Source organism: Triturus cristatus, chromosome 6 (genome assembly GCF_964204655.1).
Source record: "Triturus cristatus chromosome 6, aTriCri1.1, whole genome shotgun sequence".
Classification (NCBI taxonomy): domain Eukaryota; kingdom Metazoa; phylum Chordata; class Amphibia; order Caudata; family Salamandridae; genus Triturus; species Triturus cristatus.
The window spans coordinates 1,019,723,854-1,019,750,907 of NC_140589.1; the positions used below are offsets into that span (position 1 = coordinate 1,019,723,854).

At 46.3% G+C, this 27,054-nt stretch overlaps 1 protein-coding gene across 1 annotated transcript in view; it reads left to right on the forward strand.

The window, feature by feature from the left end:
- The window catches only part of BUB1 (BUB1 mitotic checkpoint serine/threonine kinase), an 850,308-nt gene that overhangs the window by 297,905 nt on the left and 525,349 nt on the right, over positions 1–27,054 (forward strand). Inside the window, exons 15-17 of the mRNA XM_085611813.1 lie at positions 363–444; positions 2,516–2,678; positions 26,241–26,325. Of these exons, the coding sequence (XP_085467939.1) occupies positions 363–444; positions 2,516–2,678; positions 26,241–26,325 (330 nt within the window). The remainder of the gene's footprint in view (positions 1–362; positions 445–2,515; positions 2,679–26,240; positions 26,326–27,054) is intronic.

Here is a 27,054-nt window from a genome sequence, read left to right on the forward strand (position 1 = left end):
GTACAGGATATTGTGCATTGCCTGCTAGTGGCACTTAAAGGGTGTGTGCACTACAGAATTAGGAGGGGCCGGCAATAATGACTGTGCTACTGCAGAGTGATAACATGCATCACTATTGTTTCTTGCTACGAAAGAAGTGTTTTGTTTTTTGTTTGTTTTGATTCTGCTAATAACTTAAACATTGCTTTAAAAATCGAATCTTGCTGCCTCATGCAGAACGAGGTAAAATTAGAATATGTCACGATGCAATATTTTGGATGCCAAAAATTAGTTGGTCAGTTAATTTGTTATAGCCCAATTCATCAACTTCTGTGATTGGATGTAAACTGCACACAAACGTCTAATGGATATCTATTTCTTAGCCTTTCACAGAATGGGGAAAAAACAATCGAAGTGAAAGCTTTTGGAGAACGCCCTGGCACAGGCCTTGCTCTAAAGCCAGAGGTAAGCGCACTATTGTTTGGAATAAAACGTCATGCTTGGACTCATTTAAAAACGAAATTACACCCATGAAGATTTCGTCGTTAATGTACAACACTCATTACCTCCAGTCAATCTGATTTGCTTTCTTCCGAGGCAACTTCTGACTTCAGAACTGGAAGTCCCTAAAAGGCTATTGCTCCGTTTGCCATCTCTGTTCTCGTTTTCTCCTCTCTTGTATTATGGGGCACAAACAAAGCACCAGCTCTTGACAGTTTGGTACAGATCACCATTTACAAGTCGACAAAGAATTTAAAGAACTGCCAATTACTAATAGTTTGGATCGTAAAATTTCAAATCCGCCTGTTGCAATCTGACCTACATTATATATATTAAAGCGATAGGTCGCAAATTAACACTTCTATTGCATTAGGGATGTGCAAAATTTGCTTTTGCTCAATTACGCAACATTTCAGCATAATTGCACAAAATGCAAATGTCATTTTATGCTATGTTTCCATAAAATGTCTCAATGTCCATTTTGGTGCAATAATAGATTTAAACAAAAACATTGAACAGCTGCTTACCTTCTGTTCACGGTAAATTGGTGGAATTTTGCGTAAGAAACAATGAGAAATTACTGAAATTAAGCACATTTGGCTGGCGTAATTTTTATTTCCCCTACGTGAATACATTGGAGGCCTACACAGGGATTGTGGTCAGCAGACTACTAAGACTGTGATTGCTGGTAAATGCAGCCTATGTTTTTCCTCACTTTTTCAAGTTTGCATTGACAGTGGACCCTGGCTCTTAATTCACAAGGCTCTGCTGCAAAACTGAACTCAATAGAGGACTGAGTTGAATGGTGTGCATTGCACAGACGTCTAACTCAAGGCCTGTACTTGTAAATTCTGGCTCATGTCATTGTTAAATTCTGACCCATGTCTGTTACATTCTGGCTCATGTCTTTGGTACATTCTGGCTCATGTCTTTGCTACATTCTGGCTCATGTCTTTGTTCAATTCTGGCTCATGTCTTTGTTCAATTCTGGCTCATGTCTTTGTTCAATTCTGGCTCATGTCATTGTTCAATTCTGGCTCTTCTATCCATGTTAACCGTTATCTGAGACACAACTCCTTTAATTCATTTACATGGTACTGGATAACTGGTATTTTATCATTTTAGTTGCTTTTTGGAATGTTTCATTTTTTTAACAAAATGAGCCTTGTTTTTAAATTTTAAGGCCTGGGAGAGAATTAATATGCTGACGTCAAGGCTTACTGGACAACCCGACTTGAGAAGCTTTGAGAGAGCAAGATAACCTGACCAGTATATCATGTTTGTGTGTTTCTGCTCCGATTACTTAAGTCATGTCACAATTCTATGTTAGTGTGTCTGAATCAGTGTATCAAACATCTGTTCCCCCTGTATTCAAGTCAGGATGTAAATCCATGGGTTTGTTATCCAGGTTATCGTTTCTTTGCTTCTAAAAATAATTCAGCTATAGTGACATTCTACGTGAAAAATGTTTTCACTCGAACCATTAACACAGACTCTTCTTCCACATTGTGAGCTTCTAGCTTTAAAAGTTAAAACGCTTCTTAGACACATTGCCTCAAGCTTCACCTCCAAGTCTTGCAGGCTCCGACGGAAGAGACTGAAGTAGCAGGTTTGCGGATGTATGTGTGGATTAACAAATGCAAATATAACACACTAGCAAAATAGTTTCTGCTGGGCCTTTCATGTCATTTAAGGGTTTCTTTTAATTGCGTTTCGTTATATTTTTTGTTTAAAATATTTCTGCAAAGACTCATTTAATTTCACCACCATTATTCTCTGTTGAATTCACATTTTAGAACCTTTAATCCGTCTCTATACATTATATAAAAAGTACTGTTTGATATGCATGTGTATGTGTGTGTATATATATATATATATATATATATATAATCAACTTTGTGCCATACTCCATTCTTCCATTAGTTTGGTCATTCTGACCCCTTCAAGTCCCTATTCCAGCAGCGCTTTAAAGTTGAGTAGACTATTGCCGTGTAAAAATGTCCAAGGCTAACATGCAATCACATTTCTTGCATAGGATGAAGTTCATAGAACTGAATCGTGCACTGGCAATCTTGATGTTCTTGGGAACAGTGCAACTGTCTCTTCCAACACTGCCTTTCCTGGAGCCTTCAAAGAGGATTCCAATCTGTCCACAACGCCTTTCTTTAGACAGTCGCAACAAGCTTTAGAAGATAAAGGTAAGAGGTGACTCTGGTAAGCATAAGAACTTGCAGTTGTCCCGTAGGTAAGTTCTGTGTCCTAACTCTCTCGTTCCTCTGCATTGATGGGATGTCCGAATCCTGGATGGCTCTCCTGCCTGTAAGAAGACAAATTAGTATTGCCCACATTCTATTCATTTAGCACTGTGTACCCTTCTTTGACCTCCATATTTCTTTTGCTTCCTGGCTGACTTGCTTCATTTTCGGATTCTCTATCCTGTTTGTGAAAAGCTAGTCCTCACAAATGCTTGAAGTCCTGGAGGCCTGAGCATCTCAAGAACATATGATGAATGTGTGTGCTATTTCGCCATAAAACTCCAACCAGTCACTGGTCTTCAGACTTGTTGTTTCCTGGGTTCCCAGAATTATTCAAGTAGAATCGGTAGTAGAGTACAACTCTGTGTGGACTCAGTCCTCTTGATCATTTCTTTTCTAACATCTTCAAAACGGAATGACCACAGCTGTGAAAGGTCTGCTAGTTATTTAACATACTGCTCTGAAGGGTTGTAGGGGAGGGGCTACCCTACAGTGCTTCATTTGTGACACCATTGGAGTCGGTTACTTCATGCAAGGGTCTGCCTAACATTTGTGTATGGTATAACACTAGTCCTGGCACCAAGGGGCTCTAAATGCCTAATTCTGGTGTGATTTACATGCTGCTGACACAGGAAGATTACACCAACTGATTTGGCCCCAGCCCTATCGGCTTGTCCCGACTCCGACCTGCTTATAGAGAAGAATCCGGGGTGTCCAGCAGCCTCCCAGAGCCCGGAAGACCTGCCCTGCAACCATCTTAGACTGTCTCCCGTGAGCACCGGATTTGCTCAAGCCAAGAATCACCCACATAATCCGGATTCCGGCAACTCTGCGATTCTGCACCAGACGCCTACGAACCGAGTGGCCTAACACCACGAGGTGGTCTCCCCAGCGATCCTGACCTGGGATCTTGTGACCCCTGACGTCACTCAAGCCTCAAGACGACGCTAGCAGCCTCAACCCTGAAGGATCCCCCGGGACCGCGACTGGAGCTGGTAAGAAGACCTGATGCCAAAAGACACCCCTGCACCTGAGACCATTGGGTGGCCCAACAGATGGTGTCCAGGCATCCTCCTAGAACCCAACTTGCCTCTCCAGCCGTGGTCGCCTCAAGAAGACTCCCTGCCCGAGACTGCAGCAACTTTGCCAAACCGAAGGTCTCCGTTGAGAATCACAGGGTCCACAACGTCTTCTTGGTACCCTGTATCCGGCCGCCCCAGTGCTGCTAGTGGTGCAGCTCCTGTGCTGATTGTTGGCCCCTGCACTGCTGACGTTAACCCAGGAGATTTGCTCCAACACCCGAGTGGCCTGCTTGTAAGCAGTCCCTAACCGAAGGCCCCCTTGGCCCCATTGGCTAACATTGGGCCCCTGCACTCTGCACCTGGCTGCCCCAGTGCCGCTGATGGTGCAACTTGAGTGCCTACCTAGACCTTGGAGAAACTTGGTCCTAACCCCCAAACACTCCCACTAATGAGACGTTTACCTGTGAAACCTTTAACCATTTTTCTCCCTTAGAAACCCATTTTATGAGATTTTGGGCCTAAAATGTTTGAAGTGTTAAACTGATGTTTGTATGGAGAAAAGATAACTAAACGCAAAGTCTTAAAAGTCTTACTTGACCTTAAATTGTGAGATCCCTCGGAGTGGTATCTCAGCACACCCTCCCTAGTAGTCCATGTAATATGAAAGTAATCAGAGTATACTAACAGTAATTACTGTGCAAATCTGATTAACTTCTAGCTGCAGATTCTTTACCTTTGAATTTCCCAGGTGTCAGGCTGGATCCCGAAATTTTGCTGAGCAATATCCCTTGCCTGCTCTGTCGGGTGGCTCCATTCTGCTCTGCGTGACGTCGTCTGCATCAGTAGCGTCGGTTATGACGTTGCGGTACCTATATAGGCATCACCCAGTCTCATGGACGTCAGTTCTTTTCTGTCCGTGCCATTTAAGCGTGAATCTGAGAAAAGCTACCCTAAGTGGCTTTTTGATAGGTTTTTTCTCTCGACTTTTGTCGATTTGGAATTTTTTCCATCTTTGTGTTCGAGGGATGTCTTTGAGGAAGACAGGTTTCAAGCTGTGTGGTTCACCGCATGATGTCTTTCACCGATCCCGCCTCGTCTGTTTCTGGGGTCTCAAGAACGACCATGACTGAGTCCTGTTCGGACAGACAGTCCATGGCTCCGAAGGCCTTGAGGGAGCCGGACATTAAGCTCCTTGCGGCTCTGCAGTCGACACCATTGAGCAAGACTCCGTGGTGGTCCCGGTTCCGATCGAACAAGAGGAAGTTGCGGGACTGCCCCCAGACCCTAAGTCCTCGGTACGCTCTGGGAAGAGGCATAAGAAGTAGTAGTCCCAGCAGACTTCATCTTCACCTTGGCTGCCGTCCGTCCTCAAGAGAGGTGTGAGAGGCACTGATGCTCTAGGCACAGTTCTACGGAGCCGGAGCCTGGGTCAATTACACGCCTCCATCCCTTTCCGGGAGCCGGAGCAACCCCGGTCAAGTAAGAGTTTTACGAGGCCATGTGCCGCGTATTTGAGCGGAATGACCCTCCTGATGAGCCCTCGGGCCCCATGGGGTTATAAGAGAGCCCCATTGGGTTCTAAGCCGCCGTCCTCTCCGGCCATGGCACCGGTGTGGCCTCGTGGATGTGATCCGGGTCGACGTCAGTCGTGCCAGCACGACCACCGGCGGATCCAAAGTCGGTGCAACTGGTGCCAACCGGCGGTGCCAGCCTCATCGTCATCACCGACAACACGGAGCTGGAACAAGGTCCCTCGACGCTGATGTTGATTGAACCTAAGGGTTCTATGTTGTTGCCTGAGCACTTTGAAGATGTGTTAGGCTCAGGGGAGGAATATGAGGGGTCTATGGACCCTCTGGAACACCAGAAAGACACTGCGGAGCAGTTAAACTGGTATGGGGAACTTGCGGAGGCCAGTGGACTGGATACTTCTCCAGATACTGGCATGTTCTCTCGGCCTACTGTGGCTATGAAGGCGGGAGCATCCTATGCCATGGTGGTAAAAAGGGCAGCTAAAGTCCTTGGACTAGAGCTACCCTCAGTACAGGTCAGGACTAATCTCCTGACCGAAGTGCTTGAACCAGGGCTTCCACTTCTGAACCCCTTTTGCCCTTTAATGAAGCACTCACATGTCCTTCTAGGCACGTGGTCCAAGCCTAGCACAGGGGCTCCTGTGAATAGGGCGGTTGCACGCCGCCATCGCCCAGCACCGGGTGATCCAAAGTTCCTCAGCCAACACCCCACTCCAGAATGTTTGGTGGTGCAGGCTTCTACTTCGCAGGGCACATTCCCATCCACCCCTCTGGATAGGTAATCCAAGCGCTTTGATGCATTTTGGAAGAAATAGTTCTCTTCCTTCAACTTGGCATTGTGGTCGGTGAATAGCGCATGCTTATTGGGCCGTTTCTCCCACTCCCTTTGGGAGACTGTTGCGTAAAGGCTGCCTCAATTCACGGAGGATGGCCGGGCTGTGCGCTCCCAAGCAGTCAAGAATGGGAGAGATGCAGCAAAATTCACCATTCGGTGTGGCCTAGATAAGACCAATTCGCTGGGCAGTTCGATATCCACGACAGTGGCCTTAAGGTGCCACGCCTGGCTTAGAATATTTGGCTTCTGAGGCGATGTCCAGACCAATCTCATGTACTTGCCTTTTGATGGAACCCGTCTTTTTGGGGAAACAGCAGATTCGGCCCTGGTCAGGTTCAAGGACTCTCGAGCTATGGCCAGATCCTTGTACCTTTCCACTACTCCTCATGGCAAGTGTCTTCCTTTCGCTCCTTTCGTGGAAACGGAAGGGGTTTCCAGCCACGTCAGCCCTATCCCAGCCACCGTCCTGCATAGACTTCACAAGCCATGCGGGAACGTGGATGCGGTGCATTTCCCACAATGAACGGAGGCCGAAAGTCGTTGACCACCATGCTCTATCTAACCACCATTGAACTTAAGGATATTGTGGCACATCCAATGTTGAATAGTCCTCAGACCTTCATTGTGTGCTCTGAAGCAAGGAATGTGCTTGCCTAGCCTTATTAAAAGTTTGCTTTGTCTGATTCAGGTTAGACGTAGGTATTGAAATGAATATTTGAGCTTGTGGAGACTTGCATAACCAAGCTGAGGTAACCAGTTGGATGTATAACCTTGTGAGTAAGGGTGCAGACTTTGAAAGTGATCCTGGTTAGAACGGTAAACCAGTGCAGGTCTTGGAGGATGGTTGTGATGCAATAGTTTTATTTTATTATTTTTATTTTGCTTTATGCAGTAGTTTGGCAGCACATTGGAGCACAGCTTTGGGGAGATGGATAAGGTGAGATATGGGCACCCCTGCAAAGGAATTTTCAAAGCCCAGTCTTTAGGTGATTGGGGCAAACCTTTTTTTGTACTTTATCATTTTCATAATGTTACATACAGCATATACTCACTGTTAGCTTGCAGAGTGAAAGAAAAAGTTATGGCTTTAACAAGAAAGGAGAGGATTTACATACATAAAGATACCTGTCCTATACCCGGCTCAGTCAAATCCCCTGGCACTGTGTGTAACTCAAGCATTTATGATAATATTCAGCCATGTTATCCTTATTTTCAATACATTCCAGTATTGGTTTTCAACAATCACCTTAATGTACTTAACAATATCTGGACACTTGTATCTCGGGTGTGTACTTCCCATTTTAGGATCATTTATCCCACTCCAGTGGGCACAATCCCATCCGGCTTTTGCGAAGTGGGGGCAGTGTTCATTGCAAGTAGATAACTTTTGAGAGGACCCCAAATATCTTTTGGTCGGGATGCCGGAGGCTGGGTGCTAGCAAAAAGCTCACTATTTGTGTTACAATACGCAAGGCTGTGTAACCAGGCTTTGACTGTGGGAGAGGATCTACACGATTAGGGCAAACTTCGTTTTTTAGAAGATCCATTGGGGTTGGGTAATGGATTTTCTTCATGCGAGGTAGCTGGATATTTGCTGCTTTTGTTAGTTGGATAAAGTAAACTACTGAAAGGGGTTTACTGTTCTACGTAACCTTGTTACCAGAGTGTTGTGTTAGCAGCTCATGACCAAAAGCAGTAGAGGTCCAGTAGGGTCACTTCTTCCTAATCAACATTGTTGAGGATGGATCCAACTTAATCTAGTGTGATGGCAAGTGTTCAGTCTGTGCCACCGCCTAGCTACACAACTAATTTCCAGAAGTCAAGATGCGGACTCCTTCAAACAAATTGGAGAGATGGCTGGATAACTCCTTGTCTTTTAGTTTCAGCACAGGAAGTTGTGTTGCTATGGTGCTAGCTGTACACATCTATTTACAAATTTGCCTTCTTAAGTAGGAGAGAGACCACTCTTCACTTCCATTTGTTAGGAATCAGCCTGTCCTTTATAAGGTGCAAGACCCTGTTAGCTGTTCATGGGACAAGAATATGCGGCACAACTAAAGGGCCTGGATCAGTGAAGGGACCATATCAAATATTTGTGGTGGGTATTGTAGCCTTTTCTTTTGAGGTAGGACAAAATTGCTTTCTTCTTGAACCCCCCGGCAATCTTAGAAGGCAAATCTAAATGAATCCACTAATAGTTGATTATATTTTCATGAAAAAAATGATTAGCAGGTCCACCACAGAATACCTCGGAATGTATTTTCTGTAGCCATTTTTCAAGGTGTACTAAATGTGAATATTGATTATAATGGTTACATCTTGATACCTTTACAGGGTACTTGTTAGATACAGGCCCTTAGGAGGATGGAAAAGTATGGTTGCCTCTTCTAGAAATAGTTGTTCTCAGAGGCACCCAAGTTTAAGGGAAATCTTATTGTTCTATGTAGATGTGGAATCGGTCAGAACAGAAATATACATTAGAATTATGAATTACTTATCGGAAGCATTTTTTACAGCTATTCCTCCAACACGCCACTCTTCATTTCTCCCTTTTTATCCTAAGTTTATGAGGGAATTGCATATATCCTCCTTTAGCATTTAGAAGCCTGTAGTCTACATCAATTAGCAACATTAAGGTGGCTAATATTCTGCAATTGATCTCTGGCCATGTGCCTAACAGTGCAGAAAAATGTCAATTATCCATTCTTTGGAAATTTCTATAGGGTAGTAATCTGCTGGAAGACTGCCTTCATCAAAAAGTTGTTGAAGACAAATAACTAGTTAATCTCTGCTCTAGATTGCATCCCCTAGTAGTTGTATCAAAAGCCTATCTTTGTAACAGAGGTACACCAAGCCCTCATTGTTTCTTTTCTATAGTAAAGTACCACTGAATGGAAGATTTCCAGTATGAGTCCTTTTCTGGATTTGCATGCTGTACATCTATTCGCAATCTAGTGGTTGGATCCAGAATCATCTCTTGTTCGTTTTTCTTTTTTCTGTGTGGGCATTGTTGACCAGCATTTGTTGGTAAGTTCATCTCTTGTGTGATGTCTGATGGCACCACAGACGTTACTGTGTGTGATCGCCATCCTTAGGTTCTTTTTACCTGCCATTGGGCCTGGAAGGACACCGGAGGAGCTCCAAAGAGTTCGAAGATTTGTAGAGAGAGGAAAGAGGTTGACCGAAAACACCAAAAATCACCAGAGGCCACGAGAAACACCGTAGACCGAGGAGGGGAGCCTTCTTGACCTTGACAGGGAGCCCTGTCGATGAGCACCACATGACCTGAGAATGCAAAGGAGAGGGGCAGCTAAGGGATATTGTGAACACCCCACTTTAGATTCTGTCATTGCTGCCACCACAAGTTCGCACAGATGAATCCACACAAGGTCTGTAACCTGTGCCTCCTGGTGGATCACAAAACTGAAGATTTTGAACACTCAAGACAAGGTTAAAGCAACGACTGGCACACCAAGCCAGGGTAGGAATCCCTGAAAAATCTGCCCCTCTCCAGTGACGACGAGAAAAACGTCAAAAAAGCAGAGCCAACACAGAGTTGGAAGCCGAAGGGAGCATCCTCAGAAGAGCAGAGCGCAATGACTGCAAGGGATGCCGAAAAGACCAAGCAGCAAAAGGTTACAGAAGACCCCAATTCACCGAAAGTTGCCTTGATTTCGAAACAACGTGACGATGGAAGAAAAAGCAGCATGGATCCCAGCCAAAGGACACCAACGGGGGCAAACCTTAGAGCTAACCCTCGATGCCAGCAGGCACAAAGGAGGTTAGTGAAGGGAAAGAGCAAGGCGGCTAGGACAAAGAGTTGCTGGCCTGAAGAGGAAACCCTCCTTGATGACAAAAGCTATATGCTCACTCGAGAAAAGACATCAACTTGAGGCCGAAATGGAAGCGCTCCTGCAGTACAGGAATGAGTTAGACTCCCTGAAGGCATTCCGCATACCCACAAAACCCTTGGGTTCAAGGGAATTGGGCTATGACCTACCAGATATAAAGGCACCCTCGACAACAGAGCCGCGCGAAGAGACGCAGGAAGGACTTTTTTTTTAATACGAGGAGGATGAGCCCATCGTGATATAGGAAGGACTAGTTTGATGATGAATGGCAGGATCTCAACACCAGATCCCCGAGGAGGGTGTCGACCCCTCAAGGCCCCCATCCCGGAAGACTTGTCCATGAACACTGGACTAATAGAGAGCGGCAGACACTTATGGGGTCCAGCTTGAGGAAGAGAAGGAGGAATCGTGCTTCTTCCTGGAAACCTTGGTGCCATTGCAGAACATGAACCTGTTCCTACCCATGCATTACAGCATACTTGACCAGAGTAGGAACATTTTCAAGGAACCTGCCACAGGTGGTCATTCCTTAAGTGGAGAAGAAATAAAAACAATCCAAACAAGACCCTCAATACATCAAGGGAAACGTACCAGAAGTATTAATCATAGTGGCGAGAGCCCGGAAAAGGAATAATGTCCCCACGTCAACTGGGCCAGCACCAGCAAAAGAGCAAAAGACTCGACCTGATGGGTAGAAAGATGGAAATCGAAGCAGCGACACAATGGAGAATTGCGACCTGCGATGCTCTTCTGAACGGGTACGACCGCAGCAATGGGAGAAAATGGAAGGGCTTTTTGTAGGAAGCTGGCTTTCTTGGTAGTGTACCAAAATGAGGTGCACTATGCAGAAAGTCCCGACGACCCTTATTGGTTTGCAGGCCTTAAATTATTTAAGCCCAGATGCTCTATTTGTGGTAATGTGGGTAAGCAGTTTGGCTTATCAGAGGGTAGTGTTAAGCATATGTTGTATACACAGGATCCATAAATGGGACACACACTCAAGACGAAACTCCAGACCAGTTTAGAAAAATAATGCAGATTTTTATATAATTTTAGACACCAAGATCATCAGAATTAGGTAAGTACTTAAGAAGTTATAGATATTTACTGATCAATCAGTAAAAAACCACAGCTGTCAGATTTGCGGCATTGAACATGGTAATGTTGTCCTAGGGTAGACACATTCACTGCATAGGCACACTTACAAAGGATTTTGATGGTTACTCTCAGGGTCATAAGGTGCAAGGGGCCAAGGTATAAAGAAACTCCAGCTGTTCAGATTCCTGCTCTGGTGTGTCCGAGTGCATAGGTGTTGGTTGTAATGGGAGCCTCAAATGCTACCTGTTAAAAGTGAATGGAGAAACCTGTAACAGAAAAAGGCTGCAAGTTGGGACTTGGAGACAAGTCTGGCAGAGCCCAAAGGGAGGCTTGGCTCTTGAGGGTCCCTGGAGCAAAGGGCCATAGTTGATTGGCTTTGGGGCTCAGGTGCAGAGGTGTTTTGTCTCGTGGCTCGCTTGCATTGGAGGCTCTCCATTCTTGGGGTAGACCTAGTGATGGGGGGCAAACAGTACAGCAGGGCCACTCTCAGTGCTGGCCTCAGTAGTCCTGACGTCGGCAGGTTGGTCTTAGCAGGGTTGGTGTCCTAACTGTACTGTTAATAAGCCTTTGCTGGTGCAAGGGCTTTGGTACCCAGGTTAATTGGTGCTGGGAGGGGGCTCCTGGAGGGCAGAAACTCGCTGGGGAGACGGGGCTGACCTCTAGAAACCAGAGTCCTTCTCCCGGGGTGCAGCTTACTCAGTGGACCTGGTAGTCAGCAGAACAGTGTAGTGTACCAGGCCGATGCGGTCAGTGCCTGCAGACTTCAAGGTAGTAGCTCCTCCACTTCAAAAGAGATGGTTGGTGAAGTGCCCGGCAGCCCTCCAAGGCTTTAGGAGGATGCATAGCTGAAGGACAAGTCAAGTCTTTGCAGGAAGGCAGGGTTTGGCACCAATTCTGGGGCTGGCCCACAGTTCTTGTGCGTTCTGCTTTTTGTGTTCCTTCCTAAGTTCCCATAGACAAATCTGAATTCCTGGTCTCAGGGGGCAACCTAAATACTGACTTTAGGACTATTAAGGGGAGTGTAAGGTAGTAGCCAATGGGCTATCTAGCCCTCCTATACGACCACGTCCTGTGAACAGTGGGCTTAAACCTGAGGTAGAGTTGGTAGTTCCACTAAAAACAAGAAACTGGAAACCTTCTTTCGTTGTTCACTCCATGTAGCCCACCTCGGGGGGAGGGGAGGGGGGGGTGTGACTCCTGAAAGTGAACACGCCTTCTGGCTAGCTAATTTTTATGCCTGTCCTGGTGCCAATAGGGCCTCAAGGCAGGGGGTTGTATTTCTCTGATCTGGGGATCTGGAGGAAACCGGGGTCGCACATTAAAGGCAATAGTATTTCAAGCCCAGAGGCTCTAAAGCCTCTAACACACTAGCCATTATGCTGTAAGAGGTGTGAACAGCTTCTTCCGGAGCAGGCATTGTTTCTGACCAGAAAGAACACAGACTCTCACCTGCAAGGGGGCGGGGGGGCAGAAACTTGTCTGTGGTGGCAGGCTGGACAATACCTGTCACTCCGTACACTAAGATTAGTAGGATTCAGGGGGCCTCTCTGAGGTGCCCACTAGGTGCATGTCCTGGGAAATGCAAAACTGGCATCTGTATGGATTTTTCAAAACAAGGTGTTTGATACAAAAACCTTTCTTTTCAGTGAAGCCATCATTTAGCTGGGTAACTCGTAATGACCAGTGTCCAGTATATATACTTAAGATGGATTCCTGAATACTTGCAATGTCGTGGCTTTGGAACCAGACATCACAGGGTCATATCTGCTCATACAGATATGTCCTCACATATAATATCATGCTCCCCGTCTTCAGGCTCTGAGCCCTGCTGTAGGGGTGACTTACATATAGTATATGCGATGTGCTTTGGCATTGCACACAGGGTGTGTGCCATGTCTTGTCAAAATTATTTGCACCATCTCGCGTACCTTGCAATGGCAGGCGGTCTGTAGTTTTTGTGTGGGTCCCTTTGGGTGGCACAATAAATGGTGCAACCCATAGGGACCCTCTTAGTACCCATGCCCTGGGTACCATAGGTACCATTTACCAGTGTCTTACAAGGGTGCTTAAGTCCTTGCCAATTGAATTTCAATTGAACATGTCAGTTTATGGGAAAGAACACTGGCACTGGAGCCTGGTTAGCAGGCTTCAGTACATTGTCAGAGTGGAAGAACCAGCATCTAGTATTTTCAAATGGGGGCATATGTGGGGGGTCAATTTGCAAAAACTTTCAGCTTCCTACACTCATGCAGAACCTTCCAGTGTTCAAAAAGAGCGAAGGCAGTCATCTGGGAGAGAAAAAAAGATTGCCCACTCCGGCCTCGAATCAGCTCTGGACACAGCTGATACTACCAGCAGACAAATGCGTATAGGCACCATCGTTAGGAGGCATGCAAGGGTCAGGGTCTCGGTATTCAAGGCTGAGATGAAGACATCTGTTATAACCAAGCCTGCCACAGGGTAGGTCCTCTTTGAGACGATCGTCGCTGAGACACTTTAACAAATAAAGCACATTGAAACAGCCAAGGCCATTGGGGGTTTGCCATTCAGAGAATCCTTTGGGAGGGTGGGGGTAGGGGCGAGTGGACCTCCAGGAGAAGGCCAACAGGCGGGCTGAGTTCAAACCAAGCACACAACTCTGCCAGCAGTAAGGCTTCAGCTAGCAAGCCGCAGACTAGCCTGCCCAACAGCAATGGCAACACCCGGCCAGGCAGTCTTTCGTGGAAAACCCAGAGGGGGAGGACAACCTTCAAAAGGGGCAACAAGCAAGTGAGACTCCAACCCTGCCATGTGATACCAGAACGAGAAAGAATATGAGGATTCCTCCGGAAATGGAGGTTCGTCACCTCAGACAATTGGATCTTAAACCTAAACACCTCCTGTACCTTAAGGAAAAAGAAAACTCACAAAGTTGCAAGAAGAGGTAAAGGAACTTAAAATGACCCATAGATTAAATTCTACCAAGGGAGATAGATGGTGGCGTCTACTCAGCGTACTTTCTAGTACTGAAACAAAACATGATACCAAGACTAATTTTAAAGCTCAGGTACCTAAACACTTAAGAAGACCGGTTATACACATCTACCCATACTTGGACGATTGGTTGGTAATGGCAAACTCAAAACAAAAATACCACTGAAACCTGCAGAGAGTCAGCATGCTACAATGCCTTAGGTCACGATAAACCAAGAAACCTATTCACCCCTCTTGGAGCAGGTGAAAGTGTTCCTGGGGGCACTACTGGACTCAAGAACAGCACAGGCATACCCAGTCCCCAAGAGGGCAACTGAATGGGCAGTCTCTGGCAGTGCAGACTGTCATGAAATTGGACAGGATGACATCATGCATTCCACTCATTTCGCATGCAAGAGTGCACATGCAATCCATAAAGGAATGATTCTGCAACAGATTATCACAAGCCTCCGGGATTTGGGAAGAACTAGTGGTTGTCTCAGTGAAGGTTAAGAAGGAAATAGAATGATGGAACCCGACAAACTTGAGGGTAAGGAGGCCTTTCAAATTACCAGCTCCCATGGTGACCATAATGATGGATGCATCCTACAATGGCTGGGGGATCACACATGGACAATCTGAAGGACTGAGGTCTCTGGAACGCTACAGATGCCGTGAAGCACATAAACTACCTAGAATTAGGGCTGAAAGCATTCTAGTTGCACATGGATGGACAGACCGTGCTTATCCAAATGCACAACACAACTATGATGTTCTATCTCAACAAGCAGGGAGGAACAAAGTTGTTCTCACTGTTGTAACTAGTACAGGAGATATGGAAATGGGCAATCCAATGGAATACGACCCTAGAACTAAACACCTCCCTTGTGAGGCAGAACACCTAGGCAGACAGATTGAGCAGGCAAAATACCTTCCTCGAATGGGGGATAAAGCTTGAAGTACTGGACAGCATGTTCATTTGCTGGGGCACACCAAACATTGATGTATTTCCCTTCCAGAACATTCCAAAAAGCAACCACTTTGTGTACAAGGTCCAACACCACAATTCTGAGGGGAATGCAATGTTGATAGTTTGGTCTTGGAGAATATCTGAGAGACTTCTAGTCGCAGATACCTTACCTTAGAATTATCTCCAGGTGTCAGACTGGATCGGGAAACTTTTCTTGAGCAGTATCCTGGCATGCCGGTAGGTGGCGTCGTTTGGCTTTGCGTGGCATTGTCCGCATCCGCACCAGAAGTGAAGCGCGTGGTGCCTGTATATGCGCCACTACCAGGGCGCGGACTTCAGTTCTTTTCTTTCCGCGTCAGTCAGCGTAGATATGCGAAGAGCTGGCCCTACATTTTTCCATCATTTTATTGTACTGTTTTGAGGTTTTTTTTCCTCTTGGTGTGGCAGGTTATGACATCAAAGAAGCCTGATTCAAGCCCAGCAGCGCCAGTCACCGTTCGATGTTGATGACGGACCCGCACCTTTTGTGCCTCGTGACCCAAAAGCCTGCTCCGATTGCTATGCCATGCACCCGAAGGCCTTGAGGGAGCAGTCCCCCAAGTTCCTGGTGGCTTGACGTGTGATTATCCTGGTAGAGAGGAAGGTACAGTGAGGGGTTGAGGAGTTTGTTGAACTCTGTCGTCAGGTCACTCTAGTAAGTCCCGCCACAAGAAAAAAAAGTTGTTGAAGTGTTCGACTACTCATCGGCCAACAAGACAAGAGAGGCAGACTAGATGAGGGAGCGTTACTCGAAGCCTGGCTCTGCTGTTGAGCCAGCACCTGGGCCGGCTCTGCACCTTCCTGAGTTTCTGCGAGTTGGAGCAATCCCCGCTCAGTTTAGAATTTGATGAGGGTATTCGACTTACGTTGGGATGTCCCGTTCCCTCTGGCGTGCCTTCGGGCCTTGTGGGTTTGGGAGAGGAGGGGCCCCTACTGGATCCACGTTGGCGACTCCGGCACCACTCGGGACCCAGGGATTTACAGATTGATCCAGATCAACGCCGGTCCTGCCATGTTGAACTTCCCTGGATCCGGTCGACGTTTTGGGTCCCGCCGGCACCATCTCCATTTACATCCCCGACTCCGACACTGCGCCAGAGGTGCATTGCCCAATGCTAACTCTGGTGCTGACTGGAACCATGCCTTCCAGGCCTGAGCCCTATTCCTAGGGGCTAGGACTGGGGTAGGAATGGGAGGGGTTGCTGGACCCTGAAGAATACCAGCCATATGACTACTTGGACTGGTGTAAGGATCTGATTGAAGCCAGTGGACTGGACACTTCCCCAGATACTGGCATACTTTCTTCTCCTACTGTGGCTACGGAGGATGATGCGTCACTCACAAAGGTGGTGCGTTGGGCAGCTAAGGTCCTGGTCCTTAGTTTGCCCTTGGTGGCAGTCAAGAATGTCTTGTATTGAGTGCTACATCCTGGAGTATCCCCTTCATAACTGCTTCTCCCATTCAAAGAAGCACTTACTGATGTCCTGTTTGGGACTTGGTCCAAGTACAACACAGAGGCGTCTGTGAATAGGACAATTGCCTGCCGCCACCACTCCGTTCCAGGAGACCCCAAATTTCTCATGTGAAACCCTACCCTGGAAAGCTTGGTGGTCCAAGCTTCCAGGTCACATGTAAATCCTGGCACATTCCCAACCGCACCGCAGGACTGGGACTCCAAAAGGCTGGACAATTTAGGCAAGAAAATGTTTTCTTCCACGAGCCTGGCTGTGCGGTTGGTGAACAACACATACCTTTTGGGCTGCTATTCCCACGCTCTGCAGGATACGGTTGCACAGGTTCGGCAAACGCTCTTGGAGGAGGCTCAGGCTGTGCTTTCCCAGGCGTTTGCCCTCAGAAGGGATACATACAAGTTCACCATTAGATGAGGACTAGACACCACCTACTGAGTAGGCAGAGCGGTTTTGTCAACCGTGGCCCTGCGGCGCCATGCCTGGTTGAGGACTACTGCTTTTTCTAGGGATGTGCAGACCTCACTGAAGGACCTGCCCTTTGATGGTTCACTTCTCTTCGGACACAAGGCGATTTGGTCTCTGGAGTGCTTTAAGGACAGACTTGGCTACAGCCAAGTCCATCGATCTTTCCATGGCCCTTGTCACCCTCAATATGCCTTTCGTAGCCACAGGAGAGGAGTACAGCTTGTCCTTGCCGGCCCAGCCACCGTGGCGCACATGTTTTCCAACCTCTGTTTGGCCATGGATGTGGGACCTACTGACCTGTGGGTCAGGTAGCCAGCAGTCAGGTCAGTCCACCACCTCCCCAGAAGCCGCATTCTCCAAACTCTCCTATTCTGCCCGTTTACTAAAATGGACACTCATTGGACGGACGGATTTGCCATAACCTGCCCAACAGGCAGTTCATAACATCAGGCAGGTGAGTTTTGCAGATTAAACAAAGTGGCTACTCCCTCCCCTTCGAGACTACTCCTCCCTTCCATACCACCTACTTGCAACAGGCTGACGGAGGACCACCTATCCCTTCTCTGCCAGGAAGTGACACTATTAGAGTGAGGAAGGGTTATATATATATAAGAGACACCAGACTTGCTCTTAGCTTGTGTCATCCCAGACTGTATTCACCTTACATGTTCACTGGATGTGTTTTTGTGTAGGCAAGTGGATTCTTTATTTGGTTTGTTGAGTAGTTTTGTAGCCTGAAGAGTTTGCTATATTCACGTGTGACCCATATGCCTCCCTGGAAATGGGGATAAAGCAACCCGGCGAGGTGAGCAACATTTTAAAACAAAGAAAGTTCCAAAGAGAACGGACGCTAAGAAAAAAAAGAATCTGAAGATGGCGAGCATGCACAGGTTCCAGCTGACATTACACAGGGGATGGATTTGACACCACATGTTTGTTGATGCCCACGCTAAGAAAAAGGACAGAGAAGGACAAAACACAGTTCTGGACCCGATGAATAGATGCATAGAATGTGACTCATACAACCTGTGAGAAGTTGGCCTGGCATATGCTGTTCCTAGTTATAGGGACACCTTGCACCAGTCCAATTCGACTCCTATTGATGGTAGGTTTAAGACAACCTTTAAAGAAAGCTATCCTAGTGGTAGCTGTGGAGAGCAGCCTTCAGGCTAAGTCTTGAAGGAGTGTTAAGCTTATTGTTTTACCATAATAACCTCTTGAATAACCAAATGAAAGAGTAGCCCACACAGGTATATATATAAAATATATGTATTTATTCTAGACAGAATCCCACAGTCACTTTATGTGGCTAGTGGCAAAGTTACAATTCAAACAAGCATTTCTAAACACAATAAATAGCACAGAAATCAATGGGCCCCAGGGGGGGACCAAACCATATACTAAAATAGTGGTATAAGAACCACGACAATTCTACAGGCAATGCCTAGGGCATTCAGGATCGCTGGCCCCTTAAGAATCCACCCACAGTTAAGAGGAAGGGGACCCACGGGAGGCGTGTGCAGTGCAAGAAGTTGCTGTCGGGATCGCAATGTTAGCCTATGGAGAATGTCGCGGTTGAATAATTAAGGTTTAAGGACACTTCTAGCAACAGTACAAAGTTAAGGCTTGAGACTTAAGGCTTTGGAGAGCCCACCACCACGGAAGTACCGAAGTACCACTGTTACCTGCCCCAGGGAAGCCGGGTGCATAGGTCGATTCTGGTGTCGGGTCGCGGGCTGATTTTCTATGGAAAAGGAGTCCAAACTGCTGCTAGCTGGAAGTGTCGCTGAAGTCGTGAAGATTGAAGTTGAAGAAAAGACAAAGATGAACCTGAAAGCAGAGGGGACAGAGTCTGGGTCACAGCACAGTGACCAGGGAGCTCACAGGAAGGAGCTCGTGGATGTCGGATGCTTCAGGTGTGGAAGGTACAGCTGGGCTCTGCAGTCACGGGCTCCGGGAGGCTTCAAGGAAGGCCAGCTTCTGGAGGGCGACTGTCCCACGTCGGCTGAGGGTCGCTGCGGTGTTAGTGTCCCGATTGGATCCACTAAGCATTGGCAACCGCAACCCACGCAAGATGAACAAAGCAGCTGCTGGTGCAGACCCACGTGGTCTGAGGGTGCTCTCCTTTGCAGGGAGCGTAGAGCAGGCCTGGAGCAACCAGGGGAACTCTTAGAAAAGAAGATTGTCCTCCGTCAGGGCCCACAAGTCGAGGGACAAGGGACCGCGGAAGGCAGCAAAATGGAGTGCGTAAAAGGGCTCCCACGGGCCACCGGAGCGGGCCAGGGAGCTGAGGGTCGGCACAAATGCTGCGTGAAGGTTGGCTCAAGAATGGGCCAAAGCACAACTTCCCCACTGGTCGGGGTCGTGTGCTGGACAAGAGGTGGCCGGTGTCTCGGGGTATGCGGGGATCTCGACACCCACGTGGTCCAGGGTGCTCAGACTTGCTGGGCACACTCACAGGACGCTGGGATGCACTGGAGACCCACCTCGAGGTTGCTGGAAGGCGTCGAAGGTCGTGAGAGCAACGAAGTTCCAACCGGGTATCTTGTAGTCTTTTAGGTGCCTGCCAAGCAGGGGGATAACTCCTTTATCCCAAGGGAGATTTCTTCAGTCAGCTGGGCAGCAGCTCGTCGAAGGTCAGTTCTGTGAAGTCCTGTACGAATCTAAGGCTCTAGGGCAAAGTTATTCCCATATATCCCCAAGATTAGGGGATGGTCCAAAATAGAGCCTACCAATCAGAGTAGAGGCGGGAAAGGGTGGCTACACCCACTCCCCTTTGTGTGTTTCCCCCTGGGCGAGGGGCAGGATGCCCCTGAACCGGTTCCAGGCGGTGTATGCAGAATTGGGGCTCTGCAGCTGCCTACGTGCAACTCTGAATGGACTTTTGGTGCACCCACCCTGTTCCAATCCACATATCCTGTCTGGGGAGGTGCTGGCACCTCCCTGCCACAGGAGCCCTATTGTCCAGATGGCGAGGCTGGGGTTTTCCCCAGCAACAGCCAGCCAGAGTCGTGTAGGTGGCGAACAGTAGCCATTTTGTGGTACATGTGCACTTTTAAATTGGTTTCCAAATTCTACCGCTTTTCCCATATCACCCTCCTAGCAAGGGGGAATCGTGCCCCCATGCCCATGGCTGGACTGGGGGTATGATTCCTTCATGTTTGACACCAAACACGATATGGTTCTGTGTAGCCACTCCAAAGTTACAGCGATGACGCAATAACTTATAATGCGGTTAACAGTATATGGTATGGCTACACTACAAACAACCCAGTAATATTTTTACGAAGGTTGCAGGGAGGCCCTAGGGGTCCCCCCTCACACATACCTCAGCACCCAGCCCTGTAGGATTACCAGGGCCTGCCATAGGGGTGACCTATGAGAGTATATGTGTTGTAATGGTATGGGACATAGGGTACCTACATCCCTGTAAGGGGTGCTAGCACCACCTTACCCAGGCTACAGTAGTGGCCTGGTGGTGTCAGTTTGGGTGGCTGTCCCAGGGTGGCACAATAAGTGCTGCAGCCCTGGTAGGCCTACTGGGGGCCCCATGCCCTGGGTACCTAGGGTACCATCTACAAGGGACTGGTAGGGCATGCCCAGCGTCCAATTATGTTTGTACCTAGAGTACTCACAACAGTTTTAGGGAGAAAGCAGATAGGCTGGGGTCCTGGATAGCAGGATCCCAGCCAGACTAGTCAAAAACCACTTAAATACCAGGCAAAAAGTTGGGGGCAACCATTAGTCAGATTCCACTCTCCTACACAACCTCTTTAGGCTTCTAAACTACTCCTACTGGTAAGTAGCCATTGTGTATCGAGCCAGTAAAATCATATATAACTCGTACCTATATGACAAAAAGTACCACAATATTACATACCGTTACAAACCATGCCTATATTCCACTAAAATATGTACGTACAATAGCCAGGTTAAACTAGATGCCACAGGTTCCTTGCCATGAGTGTAGGTACAAGCCTGATCCAGTCTGTTTGTGCAGCGCAACATAATTGGGATGTATGATGCTACATCGCAAACGTTCACATCGCATACCTTAACATCGCCGTCTTTACATCGCATGCACATTCACAACGTAACCTTTCACAACGCAAACCATTACTTCGCTTCCCCATTGAAATGCATGCAAAAGACATTTACACCGCACACAAACACCCCGCATGATTTAACATCGCGATTGTTTCCCCAAAATACCCCCCAAACTAATACACTACCCTACATAACACGCACTTCATAACACTACCATACAGTACAAAACAATTCACTTCCCTAAACCCTAAGCCCTAACTCCTAAATCCTTAATTACTACCTTACAGTACAACCCCCTGACCTGACCCTAAAACAGTACCCTACACTTCCCTAAGCCCCAATACCCTACCCTACAGTAAGTCCCCCTGACACTACCCTAAAGCCTAACACACTGCCCTACACTATGACCACCAGACACTGCCCTACACTCTAAGCACAATCCCCAGACACTGCCCTAAATGCTAAACACTACACTCTAAGCACAATCCCCCTTACCTCTCCCTCCTCATGTTGTCCCGGTGGTCCTCCGCCTCTTTCCCGGTGCTCGTTCGTGCTGCCCGCCTCGCGTCCATTACACCACATGTGATTTAAAACCGTCTGCATCTTAAATGCGCATGCGATGTAATGGTACGCTGCGTAATGGTCCGCATCGTAACGTCGCTTGCGTTGTAATGCTTGCGACGTAACGCATGCGTTGTTCTGGATGTTCCCCCATAATTGACAACCCCAGGCCGTTCTTTCCATTTGTTGGTAGCACAAAAAAAACGAATGTTCTTCATGTTCTGAAGGGTACAACTTGAAAAATCGTGGAATACTTTTTTGATTAAGTTTTGTAACATTCTCCCTTGTGACTGTTAGTCACTTCATAAAACTGATGAATATGTAATTTCATTCCCACAAGGTGGTAGGTTAGAGGCAGGGGATCTGAGATGTCATGTATATTTAGAACTTATTGGTGTCATGGACTGAACTGCACTGCGGAAGGGCTCTATGAATATGGTGGTGGGGTGAGAGAAAGGGTAAACAGAGTGGGTTTCTAGTGGTGTGAGAAAGCTTATTTGAAGAAGTTTTCGTTTCTTCTTCATTGCTGCCAAATTTGCAGAAGTGTAGGGTGCCTCTTAAGATCATAGAGGTGGTGCTGCTACAAGTTGTTTCAGTTTGTGATCATCCCTGTTTATGAGTCCTTAATTGATAAACGTATCTCATAATGGAGGTTTGAAAAAGATGAGATTTTTAGAGATGAAGGCACCAGGGCATAGTGGAGTCAGAAAGGGAAGGTACTCAAGTTGGAGCTAATTTATGAACGGTGTGGGATGGGAGAATTCTATTCGCCACAACCTGTCCCTCAACAAATGTTTTCGAAAGGTGCCCAGACCAAGAGATGATCCTGGAAAGGTGAGTTTTGAACTTCTTTTTGTTTTTTTTAATAATAATTAGTTTGCCAGTGAATATTTAAGCTTTTTTTTAATCATCTACCCAAAAATAGTGTTAATTGGAATCCTAGCCACAGGAACACAAACACTAAAGTCTATTAAGATATGTGGAAATCTAATACAGAGTTGTCTTATGGAGGTGGCACACCAGAAAGTACATTGCTGTTTATTGCGGTTTGAGTTACCATGACGGAGGATATTTCTGGATACTACGGTTATATAAAGTTGGTTTAGCTAAGTTGTCCAGGTAAAAAATAGAATTTCCTAAAACAAAAATATTGGAATCTGGTAAAATGAAAGCTTACATCTTTTTATCACATGGAGTATATTGAATTGTGATGGGTGAATAAAGAAGGGAGTAATTGCAGTGGGGGTGGAAGGTAAGCCCCTTCTTGACCTGATATTTATTCCATAATCAAATTATCTGACATGTGTTACCCAGTGATGGCAGCAGGGTATAGTAGCTAAGAGCGTAAGTGGGACCATTTAATGATGCTTTTTATTTACAATATCTTGTTTGTTACCTATATTGTCCCATTGTTATGTTAGTGTACTTAGTTCAGTTTCTGTAAGTCAAAAAATATTTGTATAACAATCCAAGGGGCTTCATCACTGCTTGATAACTATTAGCAGTATCGCTGATATATAAAAGCATACACTAATTATTCTCTTCTATCCCTCTGCTATCCTTCTCAATCCAAATAACTGACTAATATCCACCACTCAAATAACTTTCATATTTCACTTTACTAATTCACCCCTAATCCTATATGGGTTCTGGAGTAGCGTGCTAATCGTAAAAAAAATCTCTTTAACACCCCATCAGCGGGTAACAAGCGCTATATAAATGCAAGCCTTTTTGCCTCTTCTATCCCTCCGCTATCCTTCTGAATCCAAATAACTCACTAACCTATCCACCACTCAAATTACTTTCATATTCCACTATACTAATTCAACACTAATCCTTCTTGGGTTCCGGAGTAGCGTGCTACTCGCCAAAAAAACGCTTTTATGCCTTGTCTGGGGTAGTAAGCCCTATGTAAATGCAATTACAATACAATACAACTAGAAATCACGAAGGATGTTGGTGGGTGAAAAGCATGCGTGAAATATGGATTTAAGGTTAGGTATTCAAGCTGTCCCTTCATGTAGGAAGAGTGATTCATTCAGATGACTGTACTAGGCATTCTGTAGGTCATAAAGATGGTAGGAGTGTAAGTTCGATTATGAGACAGAGATGCACTGTGGGGATTTTCGATTAACATTAAACGTTGCTTAGTTATTAGCATGTATGTCAAGTAATCAAAATGAATGATCAAAGTTATCAATTTATTTTTGTAACCGGTAATGATACTCCTTCTGAACAGATAGAGCGTTTTGTTTATAGAAAGAATTGGTCTATTTACCTATATAACGCTGAGGTCAAATTTGTAAGAAAATGAAAACTGTAAATGCCATAACTTAAGGACTTAAGTCCTGCTTTCACAAATCCTTTTGATATCACACACACACACACACACACACACACACACACACACACACACACACACACACACACACACACACACACACACACACACACACACACACACACACACACACACACACACACACACACACTCACACACACACTCACTCACACACACACACACACACACACACACACACACACACTCACACACTCACACACTCACACACTCACACACACACACACACACACACACACACACACACACACACACACACACACACACACACACACACACACACACACACACTCACACACACACTCACACACTCACACACTCACACACTCACACACTCACACACTCACACACTCACACACTCACACACACACACACACACACACACACACACACACACACACACACACACACACACACACACACACACACACACACACACACACTCACACACACACTCACACACTCACACACTCACACACTCACACACTCACACACTCACACACTCACACACTCACACACTCACACACTCACTCACTCACTCACTCACTCACTCACTCACTCACTCACTCACTCACACACTCACACACTCACTCACTCACTCACTCACTCACTCACTCACACACTCACACACTCACACACTCACACACACACACACACACACACACACACACACACACACACACACACACACACACACTCACACACACACACACTCACACACACTCACACACTCACACACTCACACACTCACACACTCACACACTCACACACACACTCACACACTCACACACTCACACACTCACACACTCACACACTCACTCACACACTCACACACTCACACACTCACTCACACACTCACACACTCACACACTCACACACTCACACACTCACACACTCACTCACACACTCACACACTCACACACTCCCTCACACACTCCCTCACACACTCCCTCACACACTCCCTCACACACTCCCTCACACACTCCCTCACACACTCCCTCACACACTCCCTCACTCCCTCACACACTCCCTCACACACTCACACACTCCCTCACTCCCTCACACACTCACACACTCCCTCACACACACTCCCTCACACACACACACACACACTCCCTCACACACACACACACACACTCCCTCACACACACACACACACACTCCCTCACACACACACACACACACACTCCCTCACACACACACACACACACACTCCCTCACACACACACACACACACACTCCCTCACACACACACACACACACACTCCCTCACACACACACACACACACACACACACTCACACACACACACACACACACACACACACACACCCTCTGAAGCCTCCACCTCTCAATCCTCACTTGGTAAGCTTCGCAACTTATTCAGGTTATGTCTACATCGCTCATCCTTTGACCATGGTCTTTTGCCTCTCTAATCCTACTCTCATCCACATGTCACTGTGAGTCCTTCCCAAACCTCTCCTTATCACTCTACGGAAGTGTGAATTTGCACCCACATAGCTTCTCATCTAACTGCCCATCGCCTTTCCACTTAGCCCCCTATCACTCTTTCGGCAGCTTTCGATTTCTTCAATATGACCCAGAAATCTGCAATAAACAGTCTTTCGTACCTTTACATGTTGGTACTCCGTCACCTTCCTACCTTTACAACCTTAGGTCCACCAGCACTAAAACTTGATCATCAACACTTAAGACCTATGAGCTCTACTTGTGGCTGTAAGCATGCAGCATCTGCATACTTCAACGATCTCTTCTCGCTATGTACTCCTTACCGTGAACTATACAAATCTTATGGGCTCTTTTAGGGAAACTTGCTCAATTCCCTCTCATGGTTAATTATTTCCTGATTTCTCTCTCTTTTTTTTTTTTTAAACAGCTCACTGATCTACTTAATCCTAGTCAGACTTTTCTTCCTCTACTGAAATAAACTCTGCTCTCCTCCATCTATTTAACCTTCCCCAAACAGCCTCCTTCCATATGATCAGTACAGCAAACCCCTAATGCTTTTTATGCTGCTGTTTCATACAGACTTTCATACAGACATGAAAGCCTTTTCTGTATTAATACCCTCATTTGAATTACTGTGCTCCTCAACCAATTACTCCTCTCCTGCCCCTTTCCCCATAATTTCAAGACTGCAGTTTTCCTACCATAAAAAAACTTTGTAAACTGAGTGGCCTTGCAGGACTCGTATTCGGATGTGGTGGTGCTTAATTTCTGGATAGAGCCATTGTATCCAGTGTAGAGTTTTAGTAAATAATTCAGCTTTATTTCCATTTCAGAAAATGTTATTGATGACAGTATGAGGCAGATGTTCAATTCAACTGGGGGAAATATTCTGCAGACTACAAAAACCAGGAAGTTAAGGTATGTTTTTACCTTAAACTTACATTTGTTTAATATATATGAAGTTCTTATATTGTTTACCAAATGGAAACCAAGCTAATTGTTTATGTAGTGATTATGCTGTTGTACCAGCTATTACATGGCGTGGTCTTGATCCTTTGAGGATTAAGTCGATATCTTTTCCAGGAAAATACTGCAACCTTTTCTTCACAATGTAATATTTGCCAAATCAGTACAGCATCTGAACTCTGTTTTCCTGTGCCTGTGTTCCAATCATTTCTTTTGCCATATGTTTAATAGTCGGTCTGTCCTAGTGTCCCTAAACCAGTAATAGCCCATGTACTTTTCTACTTCGGCTTTTAGCTGCACAGCCAGTGCTTACATAAAAACTGTAACAATACCTAATTTCTTCCTTTGTTACCTTTAATAATTCTTCATTATTTTGTCCAAGCGATTCTCATCTAGTGAGGAGGGGCCACATTTGTGCAACATGCCTGCAGTGGATTGCCTTTCATTGGGGCGATAATGGCCACCTCTGATCTGAGGAGACGGTTGCCTTAGTACTGCCTGCTCTAGTTGGTGGTCTTCCTTTGAGGCCCTTGGAGATTTCTTTCAAAGTTGCCTTTACTGAATTACTGGTGAGGTGCATTGAGCCTGATATTAAATAACTTCTCCTTAATGGTGCTTTTAAGTTCCAAAGAGCCATACCTGAAGCTCTGACCAGTGCTGCCTGGCTAGGGTGCTGACATA